Below are 18,261 nucleotides of genomic sequence, written 5' to 3' on the forward strand. Positions count from 1 at the left end.
CCATGAGCAAGTTTGCTAGTCTGGAGCATTCAGATCCACCACAAAGACTGTTCAGTGCTCACAGAAACTGCACAATACCCAAGAGCTGCATCTGAGCCTCTACAGGCCTTAAACAGCATGTTAATGTTCAAGACAGTTTAATTAGAAAAAGACAAAACAAGTATGGTTGGTCTGGAAGGGCCGCCAGGAGAAAGCTTCTTGTCTCTAAAGAGAACACAACAACTCAGTTGAGGTTTGCAAATTTGCCCTTGAAAGCTTCTGGAGCAACATATTTTTAAAAGATGAGACTAAAGTGGAGGTTTGGTCATAATGCACAGCAGTAACTTCAGCAAAAATCAAACACAGCACAAACACCTCAAATCCACTGTCAAGTACGCTGGTTCAATTGTGGTGATTTGAGCTTGTTCTGCAGACACAAGCAATAAGCACCTTGCAGTCCACGAACTCCTCTGTATGCCAAAGTTTTCTAGAGTCAAATGTGAGGCCGTCTGTCCAACAGCTAAAGCTTCTCCTAAATTAGGCCATGCAACAGGATAATGAGCCCAAGCACAGCAGCAAATCTACTGCATGGAAGTCCAGACCTCAACCTGACAGAAATGCTGTGTATAAAGAAATGCTTGCAAATGTTGATGAATTGAAGTTATTGCTGCTAACTGCTGCTTCTGTAACCGACTCAATCATAGAATGATTATGATATTGAAAAAGACAAATGCCTGAATCCTAAATTGTGGATATCCTTTTGTTGTGATCTAAAATGTAACACTAAATGTGATTAAAACACTAAAAATCTGGACTCTTGGGCTCAACAACTGCAAGGATCACCAGCCCGAGGAAAACACAAAATACACATGACCCCGTGACAAAGACAATTCATTCTTGAATGAAGACATTGATCTGACTTTTTAAAATTTTGCCAATTGTGTTTATTATTAAATTATTGAGGAAATAGAAAGGGGGGGAGGGGTTGTAAAGAAGAAGGTAAAGGAAAGGGATAGAAAGGAGGAAAGAGATAGAGGAGAGAAAACCCCAAAAATCCCCTCTGAGCAAGCACTAGGTGCGACAGTGGATAGGAAAAACTCCCTTTAAAGGAAGAAACCTATGACAGAACCAGGCTCTAGAGGGGGCAGTCAACTGTCGGGACTGGTTGGGGGGTGAGGGTGAAAAGAGAGAGGGGGAAAATTAAGATGGAACAGACGAGGTGACATTAGCAGTAGAAAAAGTAGAAAAAGTAGAAAAAGCAGGAGTGTCCCTCCTCCAGAAGAAGCAGAAGCGTTTTTTCTTCTTTTCCATGAGCTTTTCCACGAGCACTTTTTTCTCTAGGATGAGGGTTCTCAACTGATCGATTGTTTCTGCATTCTCCTGCTCAAGTCTCTTGCATGTTTTCTCCACTTCTTCTAATTTGGCTTGTTTGTCTTCGAGCCTTTCTTTCATTTCTTTAGATGTTGCCTCCTGCATTAGCTTTGCCTCGTGCAGCTCTGTATAACTCTGTTGTAATTTGTTGTGTGTGTCTTCCAACTGCTGACTTCTGCTCTCGATTTCTTGAAGTGAACACTGCAGGTCTTCGTTTGTTTTCTCTAGTTGTTGCTTTAGCACCTGCATCTCAGTGTTTTTGCACTTCACGTTGTCTGAAAGTTCCTCGACTTCTGTGTTTTTTCTCAGCATGTCATTGAGCTTACTCTGCATCTCTGAGCATTGGTTTTGCAGTTTTTCCTTTTCCTCTTCCAGTTCAGGTGTTTTGTAGTTCAGTTTGTTATAAAGTTCTTGCAGGTTTTGGTTTTTCCTCTCAAAGTCCTGGAGAATTTCTTTGTCTTCTTTCTGCTTTATTTCCTGTTGTTCTTGGTCTTGAAGCAGCTCTTGATATTTGTGCAGTGTTTCATCAAGCTTTACCTGCAGCGCTCCGTATTGTTCCTGCACACCTTGGAGTTGGCACTGCGTGTCTCTCTGGTCCAGTTTTTCTTTCTCTTCAAGGATTTCTTTATTCTTTTGCAGAGCTTCATCAAGCATTACTTGCGAGCCTTCGTTGTGTTTCTCGATGTTCTGAAGTTTGCAATCCAGATGTTTCTGTTTCATGTCTTGCTGTTCTTTCTCTTGAAGGAAATCTTTATTTCTTTGCAGTGCTTTATCAAGTTTTATTTTCAGCGCTGTGTATTTTTCCTGCACGTCTTCAAGCTTGCAGTCCGTTTGTTTCTGTTTAATTTCTTGTTGCTTTTGTTCTTGAAGCAACTCTTTATTTTTGTTCAGTGTTTTATCAAGCTTTACCTGAAGCGCTTTGTATTTTTCCTCCATGCCTTGGAGTTTGCACTGCTTCATGTCCTGTTGTTGTTTTTCTTGGAGGAGTTCTTTCATTTTTTGCAGAGCTTCATTAAGCTTGATTTGCAAGCCTTTGTTGTGTTTCTCCATGTCCTGGAGCTTGAAATCCATTTCCTTCTGTTTTATCTCCTGTAGCCTTTTTTCTTGAAGAAACTCTTCATTTGTGTGCGGTCTTTCATCAAGCTTTACTTGCAGCTCCTGATTCTTTTTGTCCTTCAGCACTAGTTTTTCTAGTGCTTTATCAAGCTTTGCTTGGAGCTCAAAGTTTCTTCCCTGCATGTCTAGGAGTTCCATTTCTTTCAACTTTTGAATATCTTCCTTTTCTAGAAGCTGGTTGAATGATTTGTCTACTTGATCAGGAAGTTGAATTTTGTCTTCCTGATCACAAAGAGGAGAGTTGGGCTTTACTGTTTTTTTCTGTTTTCTCTGAGACATGTTTGAATCTGTAAACTGTCACTCTGTTTATGTCTGAATTAACTAATTTTAAGAAACTGTTGAAATTACCTGGACTGCCTCAGCCCAGGTGATGTAACATTAGCAGACAGAGGGTTTGATGTTGCAGAATCTTTGGAGCTGTACCATGCTGAACTGAAGAGCCCAGCTTTCACCAAAAGGAAGAACTAACTGGGCCCTAGATTGCCCAATCAAACCTCTTAATGCCACCTGCCCTCTCCTACATTAACTGTGGGCTCACCTTGTAGAACAGAGTTGAGTGTGGAAGAAATGGCAAAAAATATGGAGCTGAAAAGCTGAGAGAGAAAAAGAAATGATAAATAAATCAATGTGTCAAATTAACTGACATGTTAGCTGGTAGAGTGCCCACTGCATTATATATATATATCATCTCTTTTTTATAATAAATAATCAAAAACTTTATTTAAACTAAGATTTTAAAAAATATGTGCAGTGATTGATGTGCTCTCAGACATGTGCTTCAATCCACACACAAATACAAAACACTCTGACCACACGTACAACTGTTTCACAAACTCTATAAAGCATTCACACTCCAATGGATGCATCAGAAAGCAGCTTGGGATTACAATCTTGTCCAAGGATATTTCGCCTGCAGACTGGAGCAGCCAGGGATCAAACCAGAAAACTTTCTGATCAAAAGCTGACTTGTGCTAAATGCTGAACGGCAGCCAACCCATTTTAGCCATTTAATGAATGTGCCATTTAATCTTGGCTGCAGCCAAGATTAAATGGCACATTCATTAATTACAGAGTTACGGATTGTTACATGGAACTCAAAAGAAATAATGAACCCATCTCGTGTCCTGTGTCTTCTATAGCTGTCTGTACTTTTACTTCCAAAGTTCATCAGCAAACAGTTTGCAGGCCTCTAATTATCAGGCTGTACTCAAGCGCTTGAATTCAACCTAAAAGCTGTGCTGTCATACAGAACCAAGTACCCTCCGCGGAAACTATAGCTAATGTCACAACTGGATCTGATGAGACAGCTATGATTTCTGGACTCGAAGTAAATAATCCTGAATCAATTTATACAACATCTTTTTTTTTTTTTTTTGCTTCATAACAAATAGTTTGAGCCATATACAAATACAGAAGTGACAAATGGAAACATATTTACAATCCAAAGTCAGACTAACAGTTTTCAGTAGCACAGTCTTTTATTTACAGTCTGCTTCTCCTGGTGGTAAACCTCTATCACATGTTTGGATTAAAAATTAGGCCTATATAGCTGCTGGTTCCAGCTTAAGCAATATGTTAAAAATACTAAATTCTTCATTGATTTGAGCTGTGGGGTTTGCTATACACTGGCAGAAAATTGTAGAGTAAATGGTGAAAACAAACAAACCAAATAACAAGATCCTTGAATTCCATCTTTTTTATTAACAGAAACTCCAACAAATTTGTGCCCAATTGATGATGTTTGGGACATGAAAAGTCCAGTCCAGCAGGTGGCGGTAATGCGCCTTAAAGCTTTAACCGCCAAAAAATACAAGAGCAGAAGAAGAAGAAGCCGAGTTCCCGCTTTATGGCGTTTTTCTCTCCGATTATAGTCAAGACTGATTTAAAGGTAAGCACCGAGCTAATATTAATCCGAGTCTAGTTAATCTTGAGTTTAGCTCCTGAATGAGGCTTTCTGTTGCTCTCCTCGGTGTCTCTTCTCAAGTTTTTGTGAACAAGTTGGAAAAAAAAAAATGACTAAATTGACTCAAGCTGCTTTAAACTAATTTACAGAAAGATATCAGCAAAAGGTTGTGAAACACAGAGAAGAAAAGAATTTATTAGAAGAAAGCTTTTAAATGAGCTCATTGTAATCAGAGTTTGTTGTTTTATTAGTCTGTTATTAAGGCTACTTAGCATCTCTGTGGCACCTGCACAGCTTATGAATGCAGCTTGCTAACTAAGCTAGCTAGCGCCACCCTTCTTCCATATATGGTCACTTCCGGCTCCAAAAGACCCAACATGTTGGCGGTAAAAGTGCTATAATGAAATACATTTATGAGAAATGTAAAAATAAATGTGTTCCAGGCTAAAACACAGCTGCCTTTATCAGCGCAAAGTTGTGATGAGGCTTACTCAGATGATGGCTCAGATTTCTACACCCACTCGGATATACAGATGAAATCAAGACAAGTACATCAATACAAAAATTCACACGACTGTTCAAAAAATAATAAATTGCATGAATATAGGAAATCTTCCTCTCAGTGACTGAGTTGTCTCATTGTGTCCTCATTTTTTATAAATCAAGGCCTGAGTAACCCAACCTTAAGTGTTCATTAAGGTTTTCGTCACATAGATAGAAAATAAACTCAGAGATTAAGCGGCTGTTATAAACAGAGTGATTAGTTTATGTAAAAAATGTAGTTTGTTGTTGTTCTGGTTTACGTGCTGAAAATGGTTTTATTTGTGTATGTTCAATGTGTTAGACTTGTACATAGTTAAATATATGATCAAATAATGTTGAATCCTGGATATGGATTTGTAAGCAATGAAATTTGAAATAAGGGGGTAGGAACAAGAAAACTTCATCCTACTCCTTTTCGAGCACACACATTCTGTAGACATAGATATTTACATGAAAACTTGATGATTTTTAAGTTTTGTTATTTTTATTTTTTTCTGTTGTTATTTCAATTATATTTGCATGTTTGAAATAAATTTTATCTATCTATCTATCTATCTATCTATCTATCTATCTATCTATCTATCTATCTATCTACCTACCTACCTATCTATCTATCTATCTATCTATCTATCTATCTATCTATCTATCTATCTATCTATCTATCTATCTATCTATCTATCTATCTATCTATCATTTCTCACGGCACACGTATATTGTCGGGTTTTTTCTTGGCCAGGGCATATTTTAAAGAGGAATTGCTCTCCTGGTACTGGTGTGTCATACTGCTGAATTTGGTATTGGTGCTCAAACCTTTTGTGTTTGTTTCAAACAAGTTGTCCACCCAGGGAAGCTAAAATGTGTTCTGTGTGTTCTCAGATGAACATATGAGACACTTTGACTCTTCAGTGCAGTGTGGAGCTTAACAAAGTTCTGTTTTGTGTCCCAGCTGATCAGGAGGAGGAGAAGAGTCTGACGGAGCAGCAGAGGAAATTTCAGCTACTTGGACTCAGCTCAGCCACTGCAGAGAAAACAATGAGCTCAAAACAGAAGGTGACAGATACTAGTGTTAAGAAATACTCCATTAAAAGCTGAAGTACTGATATGTATATTTTATGCTAAACTAAATGAACCTTGTGCAATATTAATGTAATGTAGAAATAATGTATACAATGTATACAATGCCTACATCTTAGACGGTGACGTTGCCTCTAAACATCAAAATGAGCAGGAAGATGTTAAAGTGGGATTCAGCAGGATTCAACCCTAAAATCAGCTGTAGTGGCTCAGTGTGGGGAAAAGGGTCACAGCTCACAATCATTTCTATTGAGAGCTCCAGTAGATTTTTTTAATGTACAGGCTGTGATCAGCTGACCTGCTGCTCTCTGTGAATTCATCCAGATGTCTGCAGATGTTTCACGAGTTGTCCTGGCTGATTTCCTTTCTCTACACTGACAGTACACTGTCTTTATATTAGACACTAACCTGTTGGTATGTGGGTGGAGCTCAGTGAATGAATGTCAGCATCATGAGCTTAAGTTTAAGTTAATCTCTGCTACACTTGATGTAATCTAACTCTGACATGAGCACCACAGTCACTGTGCACCAGTCACACACTGTTCTTTACTTAAATCCATCACATTACAGTAAACTTGCCTGCTTATCCTGCACTAACCTGCAGAGGATTTTACTGCAGTCTTTACATCACATTGTGAGACAAACTGCACACAAACAGTTTGTGTGTTTGCTGATGTTTGTTGGGCTGATAGAATCGCTGCATTTGAAATTACCTGCCACATAAAAAATATTACTCCATTTATTCTCGCTCGTCTTCTGTATTGCTAACTAGATGTTGAAATACCGCGACCGCAACTTATCAGCACCTGCAGTCGTTCAGGTTCTGGTGGTGTTTGGTGCCACACTCCACCTTCAGGTTTAAAACTAGTGTTAATGGAGGGAGTTTGAAGCTTCAGTTTGTTTAATGACTGCATTTCACTCACTGACTCTGTATCTCTGTCACTGCAGGACCAACGTGGACCGAGAAGTCAGCGCTCTCAGGAGGCCGACAAACCTCACAGAAGCAAGAGAGAGAAAAAAAACACCTGTGACGAGTGTGGGAAGGATTTTACCTGGAAGTTTAAACTAAAGCAACATCAGCTCATCCACACTGGAGAGAGACCGTTCAGCTGTGACTTGTGTGGAAAGTCGTTTTCCTGGAAGAATTCCCTGAAAAGACACCAAGTCGTCCACAGTGGAGTTAAAGCTTACAGCTGTGATCAGTGTGGCAAAGCTTTTACTCAAAGTAGCAACTTACAGAGTCATCTAGTTACCCACTCTGGAGTTAAGGCATACAGCTGTGACATCTGTGGAAAAACTTTCAGCCGGCTAGGGTACCGAAATATACACGTACGCATTCACTCCGGAGAAGATGTGTACTGGTGTGATCAGTGTGGTAAATACTTTACAACAGACGCACACTTACAACGCCACATATTTACCCACACTGAGGAGAGACCTTATCAATGTGACCTGTGTGAGAAGACTTTTAAAACTCCACAGTACCTGAGACAACACCAACAGATCCACACCAGAAAGAGACTCTACAAGTGCAGTTACTGTGAGGTTTGTATTTTTATTTTATTCTTGTAAGTTCAGTCTGACTGTTTGGAACAAGTCTGCTCATTAAATTGTGTTAGCATGTTAGCACTTCTACTGCACCGAAGAGTAGCTCTGAGCCATTATTCAGGTTTTCATTTCATTTAAGTGTAAGTCAGATGTTACTGTAATATTAAATAAGTATTGCTGTAGTATTATGGTGGTAGTATTGTAGTTATTGTAGCCCAGTAAACTGAGTGTGTTAATCGAAACAGTAAAATGTAATTGGACGTCTGCAGAGATGCTCTTTATTTCAGGCGACTTTCAGGATAAAAGTGTTGAAGGACTGACTTACACGGTCTTTGTGTCTTTGTTTAGAAGCAGAGCGACACAGATGGATCCACTTCTCAACCCTGTCATCGCTGTGGTGGTGGGAAAGACTTTCGTTGTGACATCTGTGGAAAAACTTTCAGTCACCAAGCCAGCCTAAAAATACATCAACGTAAACACACTGGAGACAAACTGAAATACTGCAAAGAATGTGGGAGAAGCTTCCCCACATCAGCTGAGTTAAAACAACATGAACTCTTTCACAGTGGGGTCAAAAAGCACCTCTGTGATCAGTGTGGGTCATCCTTCACCACTGCAAGTCAGCTTAAAAGACACAAACGAGTCCACACAGGAGCGAAACCATACAAGTGCAGACACTGTGACAAAAGCTTCTCACATTCAGGTAATCGTAACGAGCATGAACGTACACACATGGAAGGAAACTACAGCTGTGAGCAGTGTGACAAGAGCTTCAGTAATCTCAGTTCATACTCTGCACACAAACGATCCCACGTTACTAATAAACTGTTTCACTGTTACCACTGTGCCAAAACATTCACTTCATCATCTGCTCTGTGCAAACATCAGCGCGATCACGCAGGGCTGAAATCATTCCCATCACAGGATCAGAGTGAATCTGAAGAGAGAGAAACATCCTCTGGTTTCAGAGTCCAACTTAAAACCCTGGAGATCAGGCTCCACAGAGTTCAGGTCGGCTCTCCTTAAGTTTAAGTTAAAGTTCAAATGAGGCTGTGAATCAAACTTCCTGTAGTTCCATGTTAATCTTTATAAATTGTTCTTCTGTTTGTGTTCAGTCGTTACCTTTTTTTTTCAGTGGTTGGATTAAAAATCAGTTTTCTGTTGTTTAAGTTTTTATTGAATGTATTTTGTTAAATAAAGTTAAAATATTGTTAAATAAAGAATTGTTTGAACGACAAAGATTTTGAGCCATGATGTCATTTCCTGTATTTCAGAGTAAAGACTGAAGTAACAAATGGAAACATGTTTACAGTCATGGAATAAACACTGATGGGTCATCTGTAGGAAGTTCTATTGCTGACCTGACAGACTCGACCTTGTTTACAAAGAAAGAAAGGAACTGATGACATGTGTCAGCAGAGGCTTTCAGGGTTGTTTAGAGTAGAGCTGATAGTCTTAAAGAGAACACGGCGATTATGACAATTTAACACAATGATCTGAGAAAAATATCTGTTTCTTTCATTTTTACTGTATTCTGATCAAATTTCCAACATTCTTTTAACATTTCAAAAGAAACCTGCAAATTGTCTTTCTTCCACTTTCACACTTGGCCCTAAAAACACCAACATCTGTGCATCACCCTTGTGTCAGTCTAATGAACCTAACATGTGAGTGATACATAACACACATTCACACTGGCTGCATATATCAGTCCGGGGGGGCAGAGCAGAACTCTGTATGAATCAGACGCGCTCACATATTCAGGCTTTCCAGAGGCGTTTACCATCAGAAGAAGCAGAACAATGAATCATCAGCACCCCGCAGAAGAACACAGCAAGCAACAACTCTAACAATAAAGACGTGCTGGAGCCAAAAGATGCAGATAGCGAGTTTTAAACGATAACGCACAGGATCAAAGGGGGAGAGGGTAAAAACCCACTGCCTCCTGAGATAAAGATCAGCAAGTCAAGCTGGCAGCAGACGACACAAAACGCTCTCTGGAGGAGGCGGCGACTGTGGAGCAGGCCGACGAAGAGGCGGATCGGCAGACAGGAAGCTCCCGGGGTCCCACAACAAGATGTTGCGCGTCAGACTGGAGCAGGATATCCCCATGTTGGTGACACTGCCCATCGAGGTACAGCCCAACTTGGCAAACCAACCCTTCCCTTTCTTGGACACCACACTGGCTGATCTGGGCATCCAAAACTGAGTCTCACTCCGTGTGGGGACGTTTTTTTGTTTTTGTTTGTTTTTTAAGAAGCAATCATGTGTATATATTCAGCTCAGAGCTGAAGGAGAGGGTGGTTTGGGTTGACAACAAGAAGACCCATCCTAGAGGTACGGCGGTGGGATCCAACTGCAGGGATGTGGTCAGATGGCAGTCTGTGGAAATCAGGTGACAGTGAGAGCAACTTGATTTTCCTATTTTGTCCTTCAGATATGAGTGAAAGCCCAGATGCCAGGAGACAAGCAGCTCCAGGAGGTCCTGTACAGCACCGAGGTCCACACTGACCGCTCCTTCTGCTGCACTGGAATGGATATCCTGCCCTGGAAACAGACGTGTGCAGGTCTAGAAGCAGTTTAAATCCCATACTTTTTTGATCTGTGAGGCTCTTAATGTCACGTCTGCAGCCATGAAAGTCAGCTCAGGGTTTCTTGATTCTGATTTTTCTTTGCTGTGTCACATTTAGCTCATATCTGCATTGCCATGCCCTGAAAACAAGCTGCCGGGCTTTAGTCAGGCTCAGGGACAACGGGAGATCTGAGGAGCAACACAATGAGAACAACTAAAACTGAACAAACTTAACATCTGATTACCTTTTTTATTTGTAAGAAAAAGTTTAACATGAACGCGCCAACTGTCCACAGCAAAGCTTATTATGACAAGACTGCTTTTATTCAGTGATGTCAAAGTGTCATCACTTCATACCTCTGAACTGACATTAGATGTATTGCATACCTTGTTAGAATTACACTGTTGAAGCATTTGTAAAAAGCTTCTGTCCTTGTTAATTTATGTTTTAGGATAAGTTTTTGGGCTGTGTAAGGTCACAGGTTGCATTTCTGAGCAGAGTAGTAAAGGTAAAGTAAGTGTTTTCAAAACTAGCCACTCAGCATGTGTACAAACAGTGAGAAATCTCTGAAGAAAACCGTTTGAAGGAGCAAGAACACACGTGTTTCTCCACAGGTTAAAGCCCGCTTTAATAATCAATATGAATCAAAGACTTCTGTCAACACAAAATAAATGTAAGGAAACACATCCAGTTTCTATAACTGACGACAAGCTTGGACCACAGTGATCTAAACTCATCCTCTACATTGGAAATGTAAACAAATGTAAATGTGGTTTTTACTGTACCAGAGCAGGGCTGTGTGTGTAGAGCACAGCCAGGCAGCTGAACACTGTATTGTTCTCTTTTTGGTCCTCTTCGAGCGGGAGACGAGCCACCAAAGCTGGCAACACCGGTCAGTGAACACATTCAGTTTTCAGGCCCCTCTTCTGTGGAACCAGCTTCCAGTTTGGATTCAGAAGACAAGATTTCAAGATTAGGCTTAAAACTTTCCTCTTTGGTAAAGTATATATTTAGGGCTGGACCAGGTGACCCTGAATCCTCCCTTAGTTATGCTGCAATAGATGTAGCCTGCCGGGGATTCCCATGATGCATTGAGTTTTTCCTTTCCAGTCTCCTTTCTCACTCAGTATGAGTTAATAGACGTCTCTGCATTGAATCATATCTGTTATTAACCTCTGTCTCTCTTCCACAGCATGTCTTTATCCTGTCTTCCTTCTCTCACCCCAACCGGTCGCAGCAGATGGCCCCGCCCCTCCCTGAGCCTGGTTCTGCTGGAGGTTTCTTCCTGTTAAAGGGGAGTTTTTCCTTCCCACTGTCGCCAAAGTGCTTGCTCATAGGGGGTCATATGATTGTTGGGTTTTTCTCTGTATCTATGAAGCGCCTTGAGGTGACTTTTGTTGTGATTTGGCGCTATATAAATAAAATTGAATTGAATTGAATTGAATTATCTGAGGAAGAAGCAGAGTTGGTTTGTTTCCAGCTGAAATCATCCAGGCTCAGGAATTTGAATCGATCCACATCATTTCTGCTTGAACTAGAGAACATGAGTGTCGACTTACATTTGGTCTGTGAGACACATGTCATAGTGACAGTATTTGGGTTAATATGGCATTACTCACCCTGGTCGCATTTCTTCAATATCAGGCACCAAGTTCAGGAACTCGTTCTTTGCAGCCCGCGCAAGGTAGGAGGTCTCCAGAGTGGGAACCATCGGGAAGTTTTCACAGTCTGAGCAGGAGGGACTGGAGGCACGTGAGCTGTTCTCAGGGGTCCTTTAACACAAATCACACCAAGTTAGAATCAAATAGATAACCTGTCAATAACCGTTTGCAGATCGAGGTCAATGTTCCTAAAAATATGTTTACTTCTGGCCCATGGAGCCACAGCGCGAGTCCGAGAGAGAGGGGCAGGTAGAGGAAGGGGTGAGGGTGGCACTGCTGAAGCTCGTCACGGATGGATCACGTCCGATTGGTGAGATGAGAGAAAGCTGAAGTGAAACAACAGCAGGATGAGGTAGACGTCAATATAGGAACTCCCTGATGTGACACAGAAAGGCTATTTTTTTATTTCTTTGTATTATTTCTCACCTTGCAGTCACTGATGCTGTTCACCAGCTGCTTGTATTCAGTATTGAAGGTGTGTGTCAGAAGGCGCAGGCACTACAACACAACAGGAACAAGACCGAGCAGAGAAGGAAGAAGGCAGCAACAAGAACGCCCACTAAGCCCACGTTTTTCTCACCTTGGTGGCCAGCTCCTTCTCACGCTTTCAAAGGTGGTGCTGGAGATCTGCGAGGAGACGGAGGTGGATGTGGACAGAGTGCCGGAGCTCACGCTGGGGGACAGAGACTCACTCAGGGACTTGGTGGTGGGAGCTGTTCCCATGGGAGCCGCCTCTCCCAGAAGGTGACGGGTCTTTTCCACCTGGACGAAAGATGGGGGCGAATGTGAGGTGGGGAGAAGAGGGGAGGTTAGTCATGTAAAGTCTGTACTCTAAGAAAAAACTTTTTAGAATAGCACTTTGGTCTTTGAGTTGAAAAGTCATTTTTCCCTCTACGATATTAAACAGATTTATTTCTTTATGAATCTTTTAAGGCCCCACCTCCTGCAGCTGCTCCATCTTCTCCAGCTCCCACTGGTGCTCTAGGATGAGGCTATCTCCTCTGGGCCTCCAGCCGGCCAGGTTCTCCTCTCCACGCACATAAGCCACTGATGTGTCCAGGACCTTCCTCCTCCTCCTCTGCATCCCTGCTCAGGACATGAGCCCTCATTAGGATGAAGCTCTCCACAGAATTATGATAAAACAGCTGCCGTTCTTTAAACATGTTTCATGGCCGCTCACCTGGGCTTCCAGTGTCAGACATCTTACACAAGCTCAGCTCGTAGATCCCAGTCACTCGGTTGCTATAATGAAGCAGAAGTTTTGAACAAGGAAACTTTGTAACAGGGCAGATATCTTTGATTGTGAAACAGAGATGGCCACAGTGCAGCAGCCCAGATTTACCAGTCAGGAGTTTTGGAGTATCCAGTCCCAAAGAGGTTCTTGAGAGAACGGGGTGGGGAAATCTTGGCGTCTCGGGAGTAAAAGACCGTGCAGATGTCTTTGGTGATAATGGCAGGCTGGATGCAATGGTCCAGCTGCAGAGAGGAGATAAAGGGTGTGTGTTAGACACGATGACATCAAGAGACTTAAAAACACGTACAAACAGGTACAACACGGCGGAGCAGCGGCTGACCTCCAGATACGCAGATAAGGTCATGTAGATCTTCTCTCCGTAGGGAGTGACGCGGTTGAGCAGGAGGGAACCTTTTAAGGGTGTTTTTATTTGTGCTCCCTGGCCTGGAAATAAACGGTTTCCGATCAGACCTGCTTCATCTTTGTGCCCTTGGTATCTGACTCGCTTGCTCCCCCATGCATTTTAAAAGAATCCTTCTCTTCAGCATGAAGTTCTGGCTCAGCTTTAGTGTCTGCATTACATGTACACAAAGACAGAAACATTCAATGATAAAAACACACAGTGGAATAAAATTGTAAGACGTCATCAGTTGATGCAGTTTAAGGACACTTGTTGTTCTGTGCAGTCTCACCTGGAGCTCACGCTTCTAGTTCATGCCATCATCACCAAAGATTCTTCAATTAATAGTTTAAAGATGTCCATGAATGCACTGCTAACTGCTCTTCACCCTGATAAAAATCAACATGCATTTAGAATAAGAAACACTTTTACAAAACCAAAAGCTTCACTGTACTTAGTGATTTATACGTCTACAAAACAGGTTCAGTTTGTAACTGAGAGAGCGGCTCAGTGGTGCTGAATTATATTTACAATAGAAACACAATTTCATATGTTGTAGTAACAACACACTGCCACAAGATGGCAGCCTAGGCCTACTTTAACATGCTGTTCCAGTACAAAAGAAAAAGTGACAGAGCCTTGAAAGAGTGACAGAGACACTTTTTATGAACTCATCTGTAATGTGTCACCTTTTCTGTAGGATGAAGAAGTGCTTCCCTTCTTTTAAAGTAAATACAGGCTTACAAAGATCCTCTAAACATGTTTCTGAAATAATCCTAAACACAATCATTGAATCAAAAATGCAAGAAACTATTTATTTAATCACTCTTCTTAACTTAATTCCTTAACTTAGTAAAAAAAAAAAAAAAATAGACAAGAACTTTTCTTCTGTCTCACCTCTGTCAGTTTTCATGCTGTTGCAAGAACAGGTGGAGGTGCAGGTGGAACTCTGACTTCAGTGTGGTTTGTATGTGCAGGCAGGAGTGTGACATCTCAGGACAGCAGAGGGTTGTCGAGCACGGTGACTCCTGCTGCGACACCCCCGTCTGACTGTCCTGAGCTCTTGGTCCTCAGCGTCTGCCCACACACTCATTCATCACCATGTCTTTACCCTGCCTGTAAGAAAACCAAGAAAAGGCTAACATTAGAAACAGCCACCAACCAATCCCTTTTACTCCACCACCCAAAAACCAGTGAGAAACACTAGTTAGTATTAACTTGGAATCAAAGTGCACTAATCCCCAGGCTCCCAGCATAACATACAGTCCAACACAAACTCCACAAACTGTCTTGCTTCAGCTGACTTTCCTTCACCTTCTCTCCAAACAATCTGTTGTGCTCTTTTCAGCACAAAGCCACACTCCTGCTCACTGATCCTCACCTCTTTTTAACCTAGTCTCAGCAACTTTGTCCCATAGCTTGCACATCCTTTCCACCTCCATCTTTCTTCCCAGCCAACTGATACATACCTTTTCTCCTTCCTTAAAAGCCAGCCTAAGAAATACGAGTTCATAAACGCCACAGAGAAATAAATCAGAGGAATAAAATGCAAATGATATTGCTTACACTGAACAGCAACACCCAGGTGAGGATTATCTAATGCCAAATTTTCCAAACAATGAAAAAACCGTGCCCTTTGTCTCACCATGTCTAGAGTGTAGAGGTCAGCCAATGTCGCTCGGATCTGCTGCACAGCTTGAGGCTGGTCTGGGAAGAATCTGTCCAGGACTCCAGGTCTGGGGAGCACTTGCTGAACCTTCTTGGTACCAGCCAGGTGAGCGCTGATATCTGGACACAAAGCCATAGAAAAAAAAAAGAAAAAAAATGCATCTATTAATCACCTGGATCACCTGTTGAGAAAGAAAAAAGAAAACAAGCAGAAGAGAACAAGAGTAATAGAATAAACAACATCACAATGATATATGGGAATATGACAGTAAATACTAAATATTAAACATTATTGTGCAGCACATAAGATCAACAGAACACAGTGTGCTTTGAGGTAGGAGCCAAAAAGGGTGAAGTTTGTGTGTGTGAGCACCTGTGAGCATGGACGCGCTTGTTTTTTAAAAAGGTTCCTTCATGTAATGATCTGCTAGAGGGTGTGGGGGGGCCACAGCCCCGTCCTCCAGGGCATGAAGCAGGTATGGAGGAGATCAAAACTCCAGACATCCAGAGGCCCCCAGAACACAACAGACCAAGGAAGACCAACAGAGGGGCAGCCGCGCCACTGTCCCAGAAAGAGCTGAGGAGAGTCCCAGATGAGGGCTCACTCAGCAGCCGCGGAGCAGAAGCCAGGGGGAGTTGCAGTGACGCGCCCGTGAGCTCCGCCGGCAGCCAGCCGTGCCTGAGTGACCGAGCCCCAGGCCGAGAGGCCGGGGGCACCCCCACCTCCGAAGTGGCCCGAGCGAGCCCCAGGCTCCAGGCCCCGATAAGCGGCCGCCAAGGAGTGAACCGGTGTGTACCTGGACGCGCATCCCCGGACACAAAGAACCACCAACGCACCGATGTCTGAGGGAGTCCGCCACTGGCAGGGGAAGTGGTGGTAGGGGGAGATAGGCCTCCAAACCTTGGAGGGCCTGAGATGTCCCCAGAGAGGTGGTGTCTGATACCCAACCTGACATATAGACACAGACATACAGGCACACACAGACACAAACATCCATTCCCACCCTCATGCTCTCATATGTACTTACTCCACACTCAACCAATGTGGAGACAGACATAAAGAGACGCTGTACACACGATCACACTCCCCAAGCATACTCTACAAACCGGGTCTAGGTACCCTTGCCCCTGGAAGGGGGAACTGCACCCAGACCCAGGTAGTGTTACCCTTTTCCCTGCGGTGGGGAGAGGCAGACCACCCCAACTCCGCAGCAGCAGGGAGGCCCCACACTCCAGACCGCAGTCGGACGGCCAACTCCTCCTCCTAGCCCCCCCGCTCCAGCAGGCCGCAGAGAATGGGGGTGAGAGAAGACTCCAAACCTCCCTCAACCCGCTCATTATAGTGTTGATGCATGTGTGTTCTAAGGTGCATTTAAAACCCAGGAGGGCATGGAGCTACCTGCCAGAGAGCAGCAGGTAAGCGCATAGTCCCTCCTGATAGCCCTCAATGTCTACGTGTATTTAAAATTGAGAGGTGGGCAACGACACCAGGGGTGGGGTGTACATGTATCGTGTATCCATGTATCCATGTATTGTGCCCACCCCCAAGATCCTATATGTATGTGTAATGAGAGTGTGAGTAATGTGAATGTCTAAGTTGTGGGATAAAATTGAGGCAGAGGCAGCCAGAAGGGGACAGAGGGGGGGTAGCCTCCTCTGCACCCTGGTGACACCCCCATACTCCGCGCCCCGCCAGGGAAAGGGGGCCCAGGCCCATCCAGACCGGGGCCCAGTGCAGCAGCGCCTCCCGGCCCCACAGAGCCCGGGACAGTCCACCCAACCCCACCACAGAGAAAACTGCACCCACCCCACCATCCACTCATCTTCCAGACTACATAAGACAATAGACGCCCAGGCTGAGATCTTCCTCCACCTCTCCTGTATCTCCCCCTCCTGCAGAGAGAGTTCCTGAAGAGCGGAAAGCTCCAGAGAGTTGCAGCATGGCCTGGAGGTGTCACTATCACAATCTGCGGGGAGTATGATCATTTGTTATGAAAAAAGAAGACCCAAATGCAGACTCACAGGCTGGCAAGGATAAACTAAAGGCAGCCTGTTTATTTTGGACGGAGAGAATGATATGAAATATCTGACAGGGAACTGAGAAACTCAGAAACCTATACTGGGGGATAACACTAGGAAACATGACCAGTGAAGCTGGGTGACGAAAGGAGAAGATTAAACAATAAACACACAGGACGGTCATTAGGGAAGAGGAGACGGCAGGGACAAATCAGGAGTAATGAGACAGTTACAGCAAAACTCAACATAACCAACAAAATAAAATAGGAAGCACGTGTTTTGATCGCTGGCTCCAGTCTGCATGCTGAAGCTTCCTTTGGTTACAAGATACAGAACCAACGTTAGTGTGAATGAGACTATGAGAATGTTATATAGCATTTGCTCCACTTTGAATTCAGTTTGAAGAAGTAAAGAGACAAACAAACTTAAAAGAGACCATAGGATTAAAAAAACACAGACACCGCAAAAGGACGAAACACGGGCAAGAAGCAAAGTAAACAGAAAAGGAAGCAAGGAAATAGAAAGATAAGATCCACATGAATAGAATAGACAAAATATGAGTGCTTCAAGCAAACTGTGCAGGAATAAAATATAAATAGCGAACAGCAGAAATAAATAACAAATGGGGGAAAATATGTAGGATGAACAGGAACAAAGACACTGGAGAACAAAGTGGTGAGGGTTACTCAGACCACCATTAACTGACTAAATACATGGGAACTGGCAAAGTGAGACGCGGTCACAGAGAGTGACAAGGTACAAGGCGCACAAAAAGAGGGACTGGCAAAATTAGACGTCTATCAGAAGTACAGAATACAGAGACAGACAGGCAGACAGTGAAACAAACATGGAGACAAAACCTGCTACACACAGAGACAAAGCTAACACGGCCTGAACATGAAAGGAAACAAATTTAGACCAGCAACTAAGAGGAAGCACTAATTTGGAAGGGAAATAATACCAGACATATGGTGCACTCTGAATATCACCAGTCTGTTGCAAAGCTAACAGAGAGACAGACAAGCATTCACACCTACAGCTAATTTAAAGATACCACTTCAGCGTCACAGCTGGGTCCTTCTCTGTGTTATAAACGACACAGAGAAGGCCCCAGCTGTGACGCCACAGTAGTTCATTTGTTGACTGATACATCGATGTAGTCTCTCAGGAAC

The 18,261-nt window shown here is 43.0% G+C and overlaps 1 protein-coding gene and 1 long non-coding RNA gene across 2 annotated transcripts; one reads left to right on the forward strand and one right to left on the reverse strand.

Moving 5' to 3' along the window:
- The first annotated feature begins 5,862 nt into the window (after nt 1–5,862).
- On the forward strand, nt 5,863–8,765 carry LOC146566496 (uncharacterized). The gene is made up of 3 exons (XM_085286080.1): nt 5,863–5,962; nt 6,935–7,531; nt 7,883–8,765. Exons 1-3 carry the CDS (start codon nt 5,945–5,947, stop codon nt 8,558–8,560), a joined length of 1,293 nt encoding a protein of 430 aa, XP_085142206.1. The 5' UTR covers nt 5,863–5,944; the 3' UTR covers nt 8,561–8,765.
- A 4,351-nt stretch (nt 8,766–13,116) lies between these two features.
- On the reverse strand, nt 13,117–13,793 carry LOC146566497 (uncharacterized). Its single transcript, XR_014893794.1, has 3 exons — nt 13,695–13,793; nt 13,343–13,574; nt 13,117–13,244 (listed from the first exon to the last, which is right to left on the reverse strand). It is a non-coding gene; the product is annotated as an uncharacterized LOC146566497 (long non-coding RNA).
- Between the last annotated feature and the right edge of the window lie 4,468 nt (nt 13,794–18,261).

Source organism: Mchenga conophoros, linkage group LG9, assembly GCF_057382185.1.
Source record: "Mchenga conophoros isolate Kocher_MC1m ecotype Shallow Benthic linkage group LG9, M_conophoros_male_GT1.1, whole genome shotgun sequence".
Classification (NCBI taxonomy): domain Eukaryota; kingdom Metazoa; phylum Chordata; class Actinopteri; order Cichliformes; family Cichlidae; genus Mchenga; species Mchenga conophoros.

What these genes read in the sequence shown, in the direction of transcription:
- LOC146566496 (XM_085286080.1), top strand. An exon ending in ACAAGTGCAGTTACTGTGAG is followed by an intron (nt 7,532 to 7,882) that starts GTTTGTATTTTT and finishes GTCTTTGTTTAG; the next exon opens with AAGCAGAGCGACACAGATGG.